Genomic DNA, 16,556 nt, shown 5'->3' on the forward strand with positions numbered 1-16,556 from the left:
GTCTTCCAGACACCTCAATATAGCATGACAGGATTTGAATAGCCGTGCCTGGAAGGCAGACACTAGATCTGTGGGTTTCTTCTCTTTGCTTGACTGTAGTCATTTTACGCAAATGGTTCTACTCGGACCAGAATAAACTCCAGGACTCACTTTGTGCTTTTACTAATTAAAACATGGTGTCATTTGAACAGAACCAAAATAACAATCATTTTAATCACATTTTGATTCCTTAGCGACACATAATTAGCGATACCAGAGCTAACCTGTTTCATACTTATTAAACTCTTAATTTGGCACACAGTTGTTCTAGTTTTGCCCAGTAACATAAAATTTGGAGTAACATTTCTCATTATGTTTGTAATCTGCCATATTTGTACTTTTGGAAAATATTTGCTCATTCTTTGGTTGTTGGTTAGTGTGACATTTGAGCATTTGAGCTCCACTGAGATTCATCTTTGTGTACAACTAAAAAAAAACAAAAACACAAAAGTTATTAAATGTTAGTGAAGCCACTTGGTCCAAACCAACCATGTGGCATGTTTTGATTGCTTCATGCTGGTGTCTTCTAATAGGGAACAGAAGAGTGCCTCTAGTTTTTGTAAAACATTGTAGCACAGGGGTTTTTTAAATTTACGTGAGAAAAGTTGTAAGTGTGATCTTATAAAAACAACATGTTTTGTGCAAAATTAAATAATTTGCTTTTAAATTGTCACTGTACTCAAGTCAAAAGAAATTAAAATATTTTTAAAATATTTCATTTGTCTCAAGTTAACAGCGCATCTTTTTTCTACCCAAATTAGACTATCGTTAGATTTATTTACCTAGTCTTTAGAAAGCAGAGTAAATCAGTAATAATGTCAAATTCAGTACATTTTCTGCGGACTCCATTGCACCCCCTTGTGGCCCCCTGGTTTGAAAATCCCTTTTGTAGCACATTGCTTAAAGTTGAACAGTGAGGTTGTGTACATGGACACCAGAAAGCCATTTATTGTGAGAAAGCTGCTTAAGGCTGAAAAACGGCATTCCCATTTACATGCATTGTGTTCGCGGCTTTTTCTTTCCTCCCGTTTACATGCTGCTCGGTAAGTAAGCAGCTTTTTGTCACAGCATCAAAATTTCCCAGCAACGCTTGTGTAAATAACAAACATGGGATCCGAGGAAGACTTCACTATTTTATTCTCTGTTGCTTCGCTTTCCAGATATTCAAGAGTTGTTACTGTGTTTGTTTCTTTGACTTTACATAGTGGGGTTTCCCTCTAACGTCAAACTCTGGGATTCCCCCAGTGTACTTGAACGCATATTCGCAGATGTGAGGGGCCGTCGATATTTTAAATGGGTGTGTATAAATGGGTATATTTTATAGTGTATGTGCTTTTCTCTTTTCCTGCTGTACTCCCAGAAATGTTGAATTGTTGATATGATGTATGGCTTTATCCTATGACGTTAGGTATCCTCTCTCATCTCCACGTACATGCACACTCTTCAAAAACCTGTAAGAATGCCGCTAATGCAGCTTTCTGCAAAAACCCTTGAATAAACCGTTTTCTTAAGTGCATGTAAACGTGGTCAGTGTGATTTCTTTGCTTCTAGCAAAACCAAATGGAATTTCAAAAGTTATGATTGTTTTCAAACAGGTTTGTTGAACACTGCTCACACAAATGGATAGTCAGCGGACAAACGGATAGTCCCGCCTTAAACTACACGCCATTGGTTGAGGCAATGTATCAGGCTGGTCGGGATGCTTAAACAGACAGTGCAATATTTTGATAGCGCCACAGTCTTTAGTCTGTTTTCGGCTAAATTAACCAATGAATGGCTTAATTATTGTTGTCTTTGCATATTAAGCTGGGATAGGTATTTGAAATATGTAAAAGGACACTCAAAATGTGTGAGTTTTTTTTGCGCTGACACCTAGCAACATAGATGCAGCATTACGCAAAACCCGAAGTTCTCCGTAATTGATTTCATTGTAAATGAATGCGCTATTCGCGACCAGCCATGATTAATATATTGTGCAAGTAAAAGCGTTCAGTTACCTGGTAATTATTGACATAAAGTGACTAATATTTAGCTGGTCATGTGATCTCAACACGGTGCTCATGAATGCCATAAGTAGAATGAAGGATCTTATTCTCTAAGACTAATATGACTGAGTCTTTATCTCATTTTATACTTATTTTTCAGAATAATTTAATACTATTACTATACTTCTTTCAGTTTAAAAGATTAGAAAAAAGCAAAACAATTACCCAGTGGGTATTTAAAAAATAAATTACATTTCAGCTTTTACTTTCTCTTTTTTCTTACTTTCTTTGACTATCTCTTTATTCCATTCCTCACTCTTCTACATGAGATTAAAGTGAAATTTTCTGCTGGTATCATTGTGGACCTGTACCGTCTGTGTTTCCCATCAAGGTGTTTCCCAGCTGGGAGGCATTAGTCCTCTTCCTCCATACCGCATACTCACTTTACCATCTGGAGTGTGTTTGAGGCCACTGCAATGCACACACACGCAAGCACGCACAGAATTACATGTGCATTGACACAATTTTTATCCAAACACACAAGTATACCAGGTAATAAGCTTGGACTGTTTTTGTCAGTGCCATTCACTCAATACCATGCCATTGCAAGAGGAGCATGCATGCATAAATTCATCCAAACATGTATTCTTGAGCTCCAGGGGTTATGGGGGGTTCCGTTGAGGGGCCCTGCTGCTTTTTGGAGTCACCTTCCCCCCAGCTTTCTACCCTGTCTCTCAAAGTTTGTTTCTTTTGTTTAACGAGTCTGGCACAATTGTTCATTTACATGAAGTGTATGCGAAAAAAGTCAGGTAGACTGTGAGTGTAGCAGATCACATCTGGGGTTCTGTAGGTTTAGAGGCCATAACCTTCTATTAACTATGCCTAACCTAAAGGCCTTTATGTCTGAATTTCATTAAGCCAGAGTAACGAATAAGCAGAGTGTGTTTAAGTTTTCTGTCACTTACTGTTTGTTTGAACTTTAAAGGAATAGTTCATCCAAAAATATATGTAATAATTTACTCACTCTCATGTCATTCCAACCCTGCATGACTTTCTATCTTTTGCAAATCACATAAGAAAAAAAATAATAATATCCTGGTCTATCTTTTAAATAAAATGGCAGTTGATGCTTGATGAAACTTTAATGCTTAAAGGATCCAAAAGTATAATAAAAATTGTCCATTCGGCTTGTGCATCATATTCCAAGTCTTCTGAAGGCATACGATTTTGATGAGAAACAACCAAGTAATTTTTCAGTGAAAATCTTGAAGCTAGTTGACAGCAACTCATGTGTTCATGCGAGAACTTGCTAAAAATGCAAGTTCTTGAAGGTGCACTCAGTATATTTTTTCCTCACTAAAAAAGTTTTACTAGTAAATAAATTAATTGTAATTTTAAAATATAAGTATAAAATCATGAGCACTAAATCGAATTGTGAATCGTCCATAAGTTTGATAAAAATCAAGAGTTTATTTTTTTGCCATATCGCCCAGCCCTAGTTTGGAATGACATGAAAGTTCCTTTTAGGGTCAGCTATTCCTGTAAGTGTTTATGAATGCCCAATGATTAATTCCAAAAATTCAGTTTTTAAAGTGCTAAAGCTTGATATGTGCTAGCAGCTCTTTATAGAGGTTTTGGCTTGAAAGAGGCCAGTTTTAGTGGCTTGTTTCCCACTCTCCTCCATGGAACATGTTGTTCTCAACAGCTCTGATCTTGTGCCTGACTGAATGTTAAACTGCCCTGATGAAGATTTGCTGCCAATGTACTTACTCAACCTTTCATCAAAATGATCAGAGAAAGGCAAACAGACCTCTAATGCTTTTAGCAACTTTCTGGTTTTATATGTTGGGCTGCAAGAAGATTTCGTCTTTAATAATTTAATGTAATTTAAGAATATTTTTGTTGTTGTTGTTGTTTTATCTTATTCACTCCTTTAGCAACCTCCACACATGCACAGACATAATTTTTGCAAACAGTTTATATATTGTGAGGTTATTTTACTGGTGTATATATAGTCTCACACTGAATTTGCACACTTTTTCTGTGTAACGCATTTAAATATTGTTCTTTCAGCTAAACTGCGACACCAAGGCTCGATTCCCAGGGAACATACATGCTGACAATTGTATACATTGAATGTAATGTAAGGCGCTTTGGATAAACCAACGAATTGCCAATGAAATGCATCTAAATGCAAATACGTTAAGACTTGTTTAACAGAATCAAGAACTCTAGTGGTGGCTGGAAGCATCATCAAATCAGCCAAAATATTTAATAAAATGTTCATGTAAGGTATGAGGGATACATAGAACTTGGACATTTTGAACGGATGTGTAAATTCTGCGGAATGCTGCGCTTGCAGATACATGTATGTTATAAAGTCATCCAAATCCTGAAGTAAACCATGTATATCTCATTTTTTCATTGCACAGGTTCGAGAGCACATGTGGACCATCATAATGGAGTCAGTAGTGCCTTCAGACAAAGGCAACTACACCTGTCTGGTGGAGAACAAATACGGGAGCATCAATCACACCTACCAACTGGACGTAGTCGGTCAGTCATATTTCCTGTTGTAGCTCTTCAATTTTTTAATGCTTGTATTTTGATTCTATTTAGAGCTTGTACAGGGAATTTTGATATTGCAAGGAGCCAGCCTAATACAACTTTAAAAAAAATTATTAAAAAGATAAAATAGAACATTTATTAATTATATTATATAATTATTATTATTGGGGGGGGTCGCACAGGAAATAATAATATAAATTCTGAATATATATTGTTATATATTCTGAATATATAAATGTAAAAACTGAATATATCCTTATTTATAACCATATATTCTGATTTACAAATATATATTCGGATTTCTAACTATATACTTCGATTTATAACTATGTATTCTGATTTATAACTATATATTCAGGAAGTAGAAATATATACTTGGATTTATAATTATATAATTGGATTTACTGTACAAATACATATTTAGGATATAATTCTGATTTTTATATATACAATAAAACACCATTATAAAGTTACATTTCAAATAAGCCAACAATTATTTTCAATAGAAGAGATGTTTTGATGTTTTTACTTATAAGAAGTAGAGCCCAGGGAGTCATAAAACATTTTATTTTAAAAAGTCTCAAATTTGGCATTAGAAGCATTACCCTTACATTTTGTGTATATGAAACTTTCACAAAGGGTAAAACTTTTAAAACACCCAATCTATACAATGCTATACAGTCATAACTTCAACAATAAATAGTTGTGAAAACAAGCAGTGATACTTATTTCCATAAATCATTTGCATAATCACATTCAAAAAAACAAATGTGGTACAGTTTCCAGATCGGAACTACAGAATTTACACTGAGGAGAAATGTGCAATTTGAATTTAGCAAGAAAAGAATTACAAGGATAGGTCGAACCTATGCATTTTGAAAATTAGTTTGATGTAAATGCTATCTTTATCCAAGTGCTGCTAAATCCCTCATTTGGCTTTTCTTGGTTGGAGACAAATTTGTGTTAGTCTTATCCCACTAGCTTAATTTCAATGATTTATGGCTAAGCCTTTGATTAAATTGATTTTCGTTTTTAGCCAGCACAGTTGATGGCTAATGATCCCCAAGGGAGATTTGCAGAAGTGCTTCAGTGTTTACTTGAGTCAGTCAGATGCAAATAGCTGTTGTTTACCATGAAGCTAATGGTTCGGCGCAGCACCACTAATGGTTACCATTACTTCACTGAAATGAACTGAGGTAATGGGTGACTTTACACCTTGCGTGTGAGTGTTTATGGGCACGTGTGCATCAAGGACAGACATGTGTACGCTGTTGATGGTGCATGTTAAATGATCCATTGAAAAGATAAAGTGTTTACTTGATTCCGTGGATGAGTTAGAGACTCGGTTAGTGGCTCAAGATGAGATCAGAGTATTTGGAATAAAGTAATTCAAAACAATGATGGGTTGACGTCGACTTGATTGATGCCTTCATTAAGTAGTCAGTAAATCAGTGCCACACCCTTGTAGATGAAAGCCCATTGTGACATCATTTGCACAAACAAGAATACACATACATGAAAAGACACACTTTTAATTTCTAAAGCATACTCAGACACTCACACAATTCACTCTTGCCCTGCATTTGCACACAAACGCAAAACATAAATTTGCGTAAAGTTTACTGATCATGCGGTTAGACACTATTAGTTCCGAAACAGACTCTATGCAAGTACGTGAGCACTTATAGCTACGCAAAAGACATGTCATTGCATTCCAAAACGTGTCTGAGAGCAATTCGTAATGCAACAAAGTGTGCGTTCTCAGCATTGCCACAAGGGAAGCTATAGCTTGAATTAGAGTAAACTGTGTTCTACGGTCAGTTTTCGGTTTTAGGTCAACTACTGTCATGATGGAACAACATTTAGAAGATAATGTTGCTGAGCAAGTTATAGTAAGTTAAACTTTCGACATATTTATAACTTGCTACCTGAATAATAATAATAACATCCAGTTTAATTGCACCGATATTTAAAAGTAACTCGGTTGGGCCTTGGTAGCTCAGCGACTAAAGACAATGTAGTCGCGAGTTCGAATCCAGGGTGTGCTGAGTGATTCAAACAAATTTGCCCGGTTGCTAGGGAGGGTAGAGTCACATGGGGTAACCTCCTCGTGGTTGCTATAATGTGGTTCTCGCTCTCGTTGGGGCGCGTGGTGAGTTGTGCGTGGATGCCGCGGAGAATAGCGCGAAGCCTCCACACGCGCTACGTCTCTGCGGTAATGCGCTCAACAAGATACGTGATAAGATGCACAGATTGACGGTCTCAGATGTGGAGGCAACTGAGATTCATCCTCTGCCACCCGGATTGAGGTGAGTCACTATGCCACCATGCCACCACGAGGACTTGGAGCGCATTGGGAATTGGGCATTCCAAATTGGGGGAAAAAAAGAGAAGAAAATAAAAGTAACTCCGTCGGCCCTGTTGAGTAGTGAGGTTAGTTAACGTCACAGTAATGCAAGAATGCATATTATAGATGTACAACTGTTCTTCTTGCAATGCAGTGGAAAAGCATTTACTTAGAATATGTTTTTGATCTAATTTTCCATGTGTACCTACTATTCTATTGCAGAATGTCTGTTCACTGTTAAAACTTTCTGCCTCTGTTTAAAACACCTAACGGCACAGGCAGTGGCTTAAAATAACATTACCACTCATTTTCACCAAATTGCAGCAATTAAAACAAAATTCTGGTTTGCATGCCATAAAGGTGCACTCAGTAACTTTTGTCTTTGTGTTGTCTTGGACTTACACTGACACCTAGTGGCTTGGATGCAGCATCATTTCAAATCAATAGTTTTCAGTTTCAGATGCCACTGTAGAAATGTATTATTCACAGTCAGCCATGATTACTTTAATCAGTGAGTGAAAGTGTCAAATAACAGGACGGTTACTGAGATTAAGTGAGTAGTATTCGGCTGGTCATGTGATTGTAAAATGGCAGCCCCCATGTGCAGACCCTCTCCATGTAGAATAAAACAGCTTTTATAAGGTGACTAATATGACTGGAGTCTTCATTTTAATGTGAGTGGTCATGATTTCCTACATATACTGCAAAATTTAAATTCATGTCTTACGGTGTTAAACTTTTTTAATGAGGAAAAAAATTACTGAATACACCTTTAATGTATTAGTATTGCCACCTCACTAACTGTGTGTTTGTGTGTTTAATAGAGCGTTCACCACACAGGCCAATCCTTCAGGCTGGGTTGCCTGCTAACCGTACAGCAGTGGTGGGAAGTGACGTGGAGTTTGAGTGTAAAGTCTTCAGTGATCCTCAGCCTCATATCCAGTGGCTAAAACACATTGAGGTGAACAGCAGTAGAGTGGGCCCTGATGGACTGCCTTACGTTCGGATCTTGAAGGTAAAAACCATGTTGTTCTTTATCTGTCTGAGATGGACCTAAATTAATTATAAAGATAATGTTTAACAACAACTAAGCAAAATTCAATTTGCTGGCTGTGTTGGTTACTATTTTGAATGTAGAGGAAAATAACTGGCCCATAAAAAGCATAACAATACATCCTGAATTATAAACTAGAAGCGAGCACTGGTCATTTTGAGGGGACCACACATATCATCACATGATTTGGCAGAACTGCCTTTTGAATTTTTATATTCAGTATTTATCATAATTAAAGGGATAGTTCACCCAGAAATGAAAATTCTCTCATCATTTACTCACCCTCATGACTTACTTTCTTCTGCTGAACACAAACAAAGGTTTTTAGAAGAATATCTCAGCTCTGTAGGTCCATACAATACAAGTGAATGGTGATCAGATCTTTGTATCTCCAAAAATCATATAACGGCAACACAAAAGTAATCCATAAGACTCCAGTGTTTAAATTAATATCTTCAGGAGCGATATGATAGGTGTGGGTGAGAAACAGATCAAAATTTAAGTCCTTTTTTACTCTAAATCTCCACATTTACTTTCACTCTCAGATGTGAAAGTTAAATTAAACAGGCACCTCAGGTGGCTTTCAGATGTAAAAGTGAAAGTGGAGATTTAGAGTAAAAAAAAAAAAAAGTTTCTCGCCCGCATCTATCGCTTCTGAAGGTATAGATTTAACCACTGGAGTCTTATAGATTATTGAGTAAATTATGAGAGAATTTCATTTTTGGGTGAGCTGTCCCTTTTAGAGCTGTTGTAGGGCTGGGCGATATGGCAAAACATTTTTAATTTCGATTTTAATCAAACTTATGGACGATTAGATTTTATCAACTTTTAAATGTACTCCAACATGATTCAAATTGTATGTTCTTTATTAGAATACAAGGCAACCTGGTTAGAGAAATCCAAGTTTTTTTCATTGTAGGAAACAAAGGTGTGCAAGAAAAATTTACAAATGCACCACAGGGGGAAGTTGTCAACAAAGTAAATGTAAAATAAATTAAAATCTAATAAACCCAGATGTTAAGAAATAATAGAATAAGAAACTGCAAAATAATTCTTTGCCAATGTATGTATTCATTTTATCTAGAAATCAATCTCAATAAATTATCAAGTTTATCTAGAAAGTACTCATTGTATGTATATCAAACAATTTGTGTATATTCATAAACCCCTGCAGATAAAGACGCGCCCTCTAGAGGTTCACGCTGAGCAGCGCAGCAATATGAAATAATTTATCATTACAATTCAACTAGCAAAGTTTGTCAAAATGATCGCTGATCAAATGTTGGCTATAGATGCAGTACACTTGAAAGACATCACAGAACAAAGCAATAATTAGCGAACTATCTGAATCATCATGGCAAAATGAGCGGCAGATGTTTGATTCTCCCATATATATAAGCCTCTCCATGATTTGAAATGAAGTGCAATAACTGTCACGTAACTAATGCTTTTTATGGGTAAAAAAAAAAAGAAAGGAGAACATTCAACAACATGCGCATGGCGAGGCCAGTTATAGTCTTAAGCCAGTGTATACCTGCATGATGGACAAAGCTGAGCTACAATCACACTGTGTACAATCATACTGGGAATATTACCGCTGTCTTTTATATCAGTCTCCGTGTTGTTAACCTGTCACGTTCCTTATTCAGCCTTTGGTGGATTTACAACGTATCTAACTATAGCGTTTGCAATATTTTTAGCAAAAATTAAAAATTGTGTCAAAAATTGTGTCAAAACGCACATTCAAATTAATTGGAAAAAGCGCCCAACCCTAAGTTGTTGATAATCTTCCTTTATAAACTTCCTTGAAGTTTCAACATGATCAACATTTTTCAACATTGCAAATTGAACATTATGACATTGCCTACAAGCTATGGTTATGTTTACTACATCATTAGCTGTGTTTCAATCTAAATGTTTCACATTTTTTAAGTGCATTCTGCAAATCATTGCGCGTTTCCATTGACTACATCATGCGCATTATGTTGAGGAAGCCGCCTTGTCATGATGGAACAGCCGAATGACCTCCTTGTTTCGCAGAGAGTTTTATTTACAGTATAGGGCCAATTGTACATCGTTTTATTAAATGTTGCCAATAATGAGGGCTGAAACGGCTGCAATGCCCATACGCCATCCTCCATATATCTGGGAGCGCTAGCACTCAACAGAGGTGGGTAGAGTACTCAAAATCTTTACTCAAGTAAAAGTACAATTACTTAAAAAAATTATTACTCAAGTAGAAGTAAAAGTAGTTCATTTATGGTTGAACTACCACTTTAAGGACGCTTGACAGATTTGGATGAATCTGTCAATTGGAAGAGATATTTGGAAACCAGTTTCTAGTAATTATGGTGAAAAACGTGAACAAGGTCCCACAGGCCCAATTATATGTAATGCTGAATAAAACGAAACAAGATCATGCTTTATTAGCACCTACTGTCACTATTTCAAAAGTCCTGTCACTTTTTAAAAGTCCTGTATGGATTCTTAGATCAGTGTTTCAGTATTTTCAGTGTCGAAATAATTTAGATTATTAGTTCTGTACACTAAGCGTAAACTGCAACTTATCTCTGTATTTGGAAGCATGTTGGGCTTATTTAAGTTCAGAGCTCTGTTGTCCATGAGAAAAACACGGCGCATCTGTCACATGCAGAAATGCTGTGCAGGCGCAGGCATACTGTCAGCTCGTGCTCCAGAAGTCAAGCATGCGATCCGCAAAGCATAAGACATTTACACTTAACGCAGATGTTTACATGGATTTAGGAACTTATATACTGCAACACTGATATAAAAATGTATACTTATAAACTGAGGTCATAAGAGCCCATAGTTACAGAATCACCCTGAAAATGACAATGACACAAACAAGCCCACATTATCTTAATCGCCAAAACTTACCACGCTGCAATTTTAATCTTGAAATATCCACTTGTCTTGGTGTAAATTAAAGGCACTGCATGATGAAGCTACTCTTTTTCATGGTGTGGAGTGAAGAAAGTGTTTATTTGGCATGCTTGCTGCTGCTGCAGTGGTGGATTCGACTTCAGTGACTCAAAGGTGCACTCAGTAATTTTTTCCTCATTAAAAAAGTTTAACTCCGTAAGACATTAATTGTAATTTTGCAGTATATGTAGGAAATCATGAGCACTCACATTAAAATGAAGACTCCAGTCATATCAGTAATCTTATAAAAGCTGTTTTATTCTACATGGAGAGGGTCTGCACATGGGGGCTGCCATGTTAGAATCACATGACCAGCCGAATACAACTCGCTATATCTCGGTAACCATCCTGTTATTTGACACTTTCACTCATTGATTAAAGTAATCATGGCTGACTGTGAATAATAAATTTCTACAGTGGCATCTGAAACTGAAAACTATTGATTTGAAATGATGCTGCATCCAAGACACTAGGTGTCAGTGTAAATCCAAGATGACACAAAGACAAAAGTTACTGAGTACACCTTTAAAGCGCATTTTGACTTATGTGAAACTCTAGAAAATCCACCTCTGCCTAGTGCATAAATGTTCAAGCAAATTTTAAGAGTTTATGTGCATATCATGCATTTCCATTTTGGTTTTCTAAAGTGCAAATTTTACATTTGCATAAAAATAGTTGGATGGAAACCCAGCATATGTCAGTTACAATTTACTATTTTCACGTCAATTACAGTTAAATGTGTCATATCTGTGATCACATAATAACAAAGTAACAAATCAGAGTTTACAATATTCATCAAGGATAATATTGGTATACCATTGGCATATATTGTTAAGGGGCAAACATACAACAATCAACCACTGTAAGTGGATTTCTTTAAAAAATAAACATAAATAAATTGGTTTGTTTTTGCAAACTGTAATAAGTTAAAATAATTTTTTGTCAACAGTTCTTTCACTTCTTGTAAGCTTTTGACACTGTTAAATGTGCATGTCCAGAATTGATTTCTGTGACTTTGTTTTACTAGTAATTCCCTCAAACTAGTAACTTTCCAAAAGGTAACTTTCACCTCTGGACAGAGAACCTCAGGAAATGTGTTTTCGGCAAACTACTATAATCTATTTCTTAAAGAACAGTAAATGCAGAGTTCTAACAAGGTCACAGTGGTGTCCTACAGCAAAATTGGAATCACAGTGATTTAAAAAAGTTTTTGACCTATGACATATGTTTGACCTCCGCAGCATTCTGGGGTCAACAGCTCGGACACACAGGTTTTGACGCTGTACAACGTGACCGAAGAAGAAAGTGGGGAATATATATGTAAAGTGTCCAATTATATAGGCCAAGCCAACCAATCAGCATGGCTCACCGTCATTAAACACCCCTACCAAGGTAACACATGCGCCCTACTACAGAGACAGATATTTTGTGCAGACTAAACAGACATACATGGCTAGACAGAAGTAGAGAGAGTTGTTAACAGACTTATAGGTGACCATAACAAATCTTCCCTCTCCGTCGCTCCATTTTTAATTTCTGTGGTGCCTCTTGCCATAAATGACGCCATGGAAAATCCCAGCAGAGCAACTGGAAGTATTTTGGCTTTTGTTTATACTGGAAGTTTCCTTCTCTCCATCCTTGTGCTATACTTTACCCACCTAATAAGGGTGTTTTGTGCCCTATGAAGAATTACTTGGCTTCTCTTGCCCTTCAAAGGCATTTCAGTGGCACCTTGAAAACGTGTCTGTTTTAATTCCTTCACCTCACTCAATGGCTTTATTCTGGCTTGGTCTGCTTCACAGTTTTTATTTCTTCTTTTTTTTCAGGTCTACTTTGATCCATGACCATTTAAAAACTGTTGTCTTTCTTTCTTCCATGTAGGGTTGTCAAAATACTTACATTTCAATAACAAACAAAAAAATGAAAAATAATTAATCTCTGTACCAATTTCGATAACACAGCAATCCAGACTATGCTAGTTAACTCATTATTTTATGTAAAATTTTATTTATAAGTATAAATATTAACAAATTAAATTAAAACACTGATATGTAGCCAAGTATTTCTTAATTGAGTAAATGTTTTTCAGTTTTGAAGTGTATCAAGTACTATGTAAGTAATCATTCAGAACTTAAAAAATATATACAAAAGTAATCAAATGTACAATAAAATTAATAAGATTATCACAAATACACTCAAAAAATGAAGCCATTACCCTTACTTAATTGAATTTGAGAGTTTTTACAAGCAATTTAATTTCTTTCAGATTAAGTCAGCTTCATTCAGCCAACATAATTAAATTGGATTTGGTCAAATCAATGTGCTATAGTAGTTTTAACTCAGTTTTACTAGGTTCATCAAACTAAATTTACTAATGTTTAATTTAATTAACTTTCTTATGTTGGTCCAACTTAATTTATTTTAAAGCATGCTGGGAAATGGACATCCCCTGCCCAATGCTACAAAAGTATTTATGTAGTCCAAACTCAAATGGATTAATTAAACTTCAATTTTACAAATTTAATAGGATAGAACGCAATTAAATCAAATTGTGACAAAATGTTCTTGAATTGTTACCGTAGTTTATTTTAATAAAGTAAACTGAACGACCTGCAAAAATCCTTTTTTGAGTAAAGATAGCAACCTCAAAACATTGGACATTCACACATGCATTTATTAGACTATCATCACCTACTACGGTCTACAGTAAAGTCTAGGATATGTTTAGTTTTTCCACTTGCCATTCTGTCTTGTGCACCATTGAGTGCTCAGAGATTTAAAGTATACTCTTTTGCCCGAGAGCCCGTACAGACGTGTTCGACATATGCGCACATTACAGCTTTGTGATGCTCTTTAGGACAGTCAGTGGCTGGCGCATGTGCAGACGACATGCATAGACACTGACACAAAGCAAATATCGTCATCTGCACAGTTCAGGACAGTTCATGTGCAGCCCAGTTTTTCTAGACAGGTGGACGATCCGTGCGTACTGTGCTGATGATGAAATTTGTGTCATCCATGCACGAGTATACTTTGTATACAAAGTATACTTTGGCCTTAATGGTCATTGAAAAGCCTAACGATTTAATTAGTTTGTAACTGTCATTCAAACGCATAGACCGGCTTATAAGACTTGTGTCCTTAAAATAAGAAAGCTACCTTTCTGCTCATCCTGGATATTACTTTAATTTTCATAATAGACACTCACATATTTGCATTACGGCAACTTGAAAATGGCTGAGCACTCTGCTACTGAATTGAATCAGCACTGCTGATACTGTTAGAAAAATCATTTTTTTAAATAAAATGTTTTATTGTATCGACTTGGTTCCAAAGTTCTAGTACTTTTGGCATCCCTACTCTTACAAAGTCTTCTTTATGCCACTCATTCTTTGACAAGACTTCTTTTTCAATCACTTTGTATCTTCTTCTCTAATGTTTAGTCCTCCTGTGTATGAAAGAGCAATTCTTTACAGTTTCTGCTGGGCAATGTTCCATGTGGCCCATCTTGTGCATGTGGAGATGGACACTAGGGTTGTGAGGTGGGTGGATGTCACCCTCCTCTCTAATGACTCGTCCTCAGGTGTTGGGTCTCTAGCAGGTGGAGCAATGCGCTCTATTCTCCAACTAACCGAACGTCTATCAGCAGGGTCATCGAAGGATCCACTTCCAATCAGGGAACAGTCCTGTTTACTCTTAACTCTTTTACCCTGTCCAAACTCTATGCCTCTCTCTCCTCTGGTGCTTTTTCCCGGAGCATTCCGGATTCATCCTTTGGTTCTTTTGTCTAGACGGCAGGCGTCAACACCACGGATAAGGAGATGGAGGTACTGCAGATCAGGAATGTGTCTTTAGAGGACGCTGGGGAGTACACCTGCTTGGCTGGGAATTCTATCGGCCACTCCCATCACTCTGCATGGTTGACTGTCTATAAAGGTATCTGTGGTTCTTTTGGTGCTCTTTTGGTTTATGGTTTCTCTCTGTCTAACAACAGCAGTTCACACTTTGGGTCGAATTCAGTCAAACCACTGCAGTGCGGCACCAATGGTTTCCATCAAATCAAACGTACTATAGTTTGACTTTGTGGAAAGCATAAGCTATTGTATTTAAGACTCTAGTAAACACTAGCTTTGTGCTTGCATGCAGTGGTTCTATAGCAAATTGCAGTATACTTGATCTCTGTGAACAGCACTATTCTTTAAACCCTGTGTTTCTGCTTTGTGGTTTTGCTCTTCATTTGTTGACAGACATTTGGTGAAATGTCACTTGAAACATGTTAAAATGACATGTTTCCTCTCTCTTTTAGATCAGTGGTTCTCAACTGGTTTTGCTCTGGTCCAACATTCTTTACTGGACATCAAGCAGCGACCCTACACAGTATCAAAAACATTTTCGTACAAAAGTAGACAAAAATGTCCTGAAAATCAAACATTTAAATGTATCTATGTTATTATGAACTGCATAGGCCCAACAATATGTAAAATTAAAAACATGTCAAAGGCTGAATAGGAAAATTGACAATTTTGGATTCTAAATATTTCTTTAAATTTTGTTTTTATATTTTTGTGGACATCAAGTTGCAACCCAACATTTTATCAAACAAAAGTAAACAAAACTGTCCTTAATATGAAGGATTGAAATTTATGGTTACACTTTACAATAAGGTTTCATTCGTTAACATTAGTAAATGCATTAAGTATTATGAACTAACAATGAACAATATATTTTACAGCATTAATTAATCTTTGTTTATGTTTATTAATAAAAATGTTATTCATCTTGTTAATAATGCATTAATGTTAACATATACAACTTTAAAAAAAATATATTTATTAGTTTGTTGAAATGAACATTAACCGAGATTGATAAGTGCTGAAAAAGTATTGTTCATCGTTAGTTCATGTTAATAATGTAGTTAACTAATGTTAATGAATACTATCTTATTGTAAAATGTTACCGCATTTATCAATATTACAATGAATTGCGTAGGCCCAACAATATTTAAAATTAATAACATGTCAAAGGCTATAGTAAAATTGAGAATTTTGGTTTCTAAATACTTCTTTAAATTTTGAATAAAATATTCTGTGAAACTGTTTTAGCTGGGTCTCTGGAACATATGGTAAGATGACATCATAATAGCTTGTAATGTAAAATAATGAGATATTTATAATGACAGAGCAGGCTGCATATATGAAAATACACAGAAATATTAGTTCACACTTTAAATATATCTTATAAGATGTATATGTCAGAAATTTCGAAGCTCTGATATTTTTATTTTTTTATTTTTTTATTTCTTTGTGGGCATGAATGGAATGTAATGGTGATTGAAAGATATGCCTCAAAGGCCTGTTGTATCATATTTAATACATGGATTTCAAAGGGGGTTTTTCAATAAAATAATATACAACATTTTAACCAAGAACAAGTTGCTTATTCAGTATTCAGCAAATACTCATTCTAAAATATCAGAATCAGAAGAATGAGCTTTATTGCCAAGTATGCTTACACATACAAGGAAATTGTCTTGGTGACAGGAGCTTCCAGTGTACAATACAAAACAGCAACAAGACTTTAAAAAAATAATAAAATTAAATTAAAAATAATCAGTAACAAT

The 16,556-nt window shown here is 35.8% G+C and overlaps 1 protein-coding gene across 7 annotated transcripts in view; it reads left to right on the forward strand.

The window, feature by feature from the left end:
* Nucleotides 1–16,556, forward strand: part of LOC127415449 (fibroblast growth factor receptor 1-A) — a 79,921-nt gene that overhangs the window by 36,026 nt on the left and 27,339 nt on the right. For 5 of the 7 annotated variants that reach the window (XM_051654187.1, XM_051654191.1, XM_051654190.1 and 2 more), the window contains 3 exons: nucleotides 4,457–4,580; nucleotides 7,764–7,954; nucleotides 12,178–12,328. In XM_051654187.1, the coding sequence (XP_051510147.1) occupies nucleotides 4,457–4,580; nucleotides 7,764–7,954; nucleotides 12,178–12,328 (466 nt within the window). Of the gene's footprint in view, nucleotides 1–4,456; nucleotides 4,581–7,763; nucleotides 7,955–12,177; nucleotides 12,329–14,727; nucleotides 14,873–16,556 lie in introns of all 7 variants that reach the window. The other 2 variants (XM_051654192.1, XM_051654193.1) reach the window with 1 other exon arrangement.

The sequence above is a fragment of the Myxocyprinus asiaticus genome, chromosome 24 (assembly GCF_019703515.2).
Source record: "Myxocyprinus asiaticus isolate MX2 ecotype Aquarium Trade chromosome 24, UBuf_Myxa_2, whole genome shotgun sequence".
Lineage (NCBI taxonomy): Eukaryota > Metazoa > Chordata > Actinopteri > Cypriniformes > Catostomidae > Myxocyprinus > Myxocyprinus asiaticus.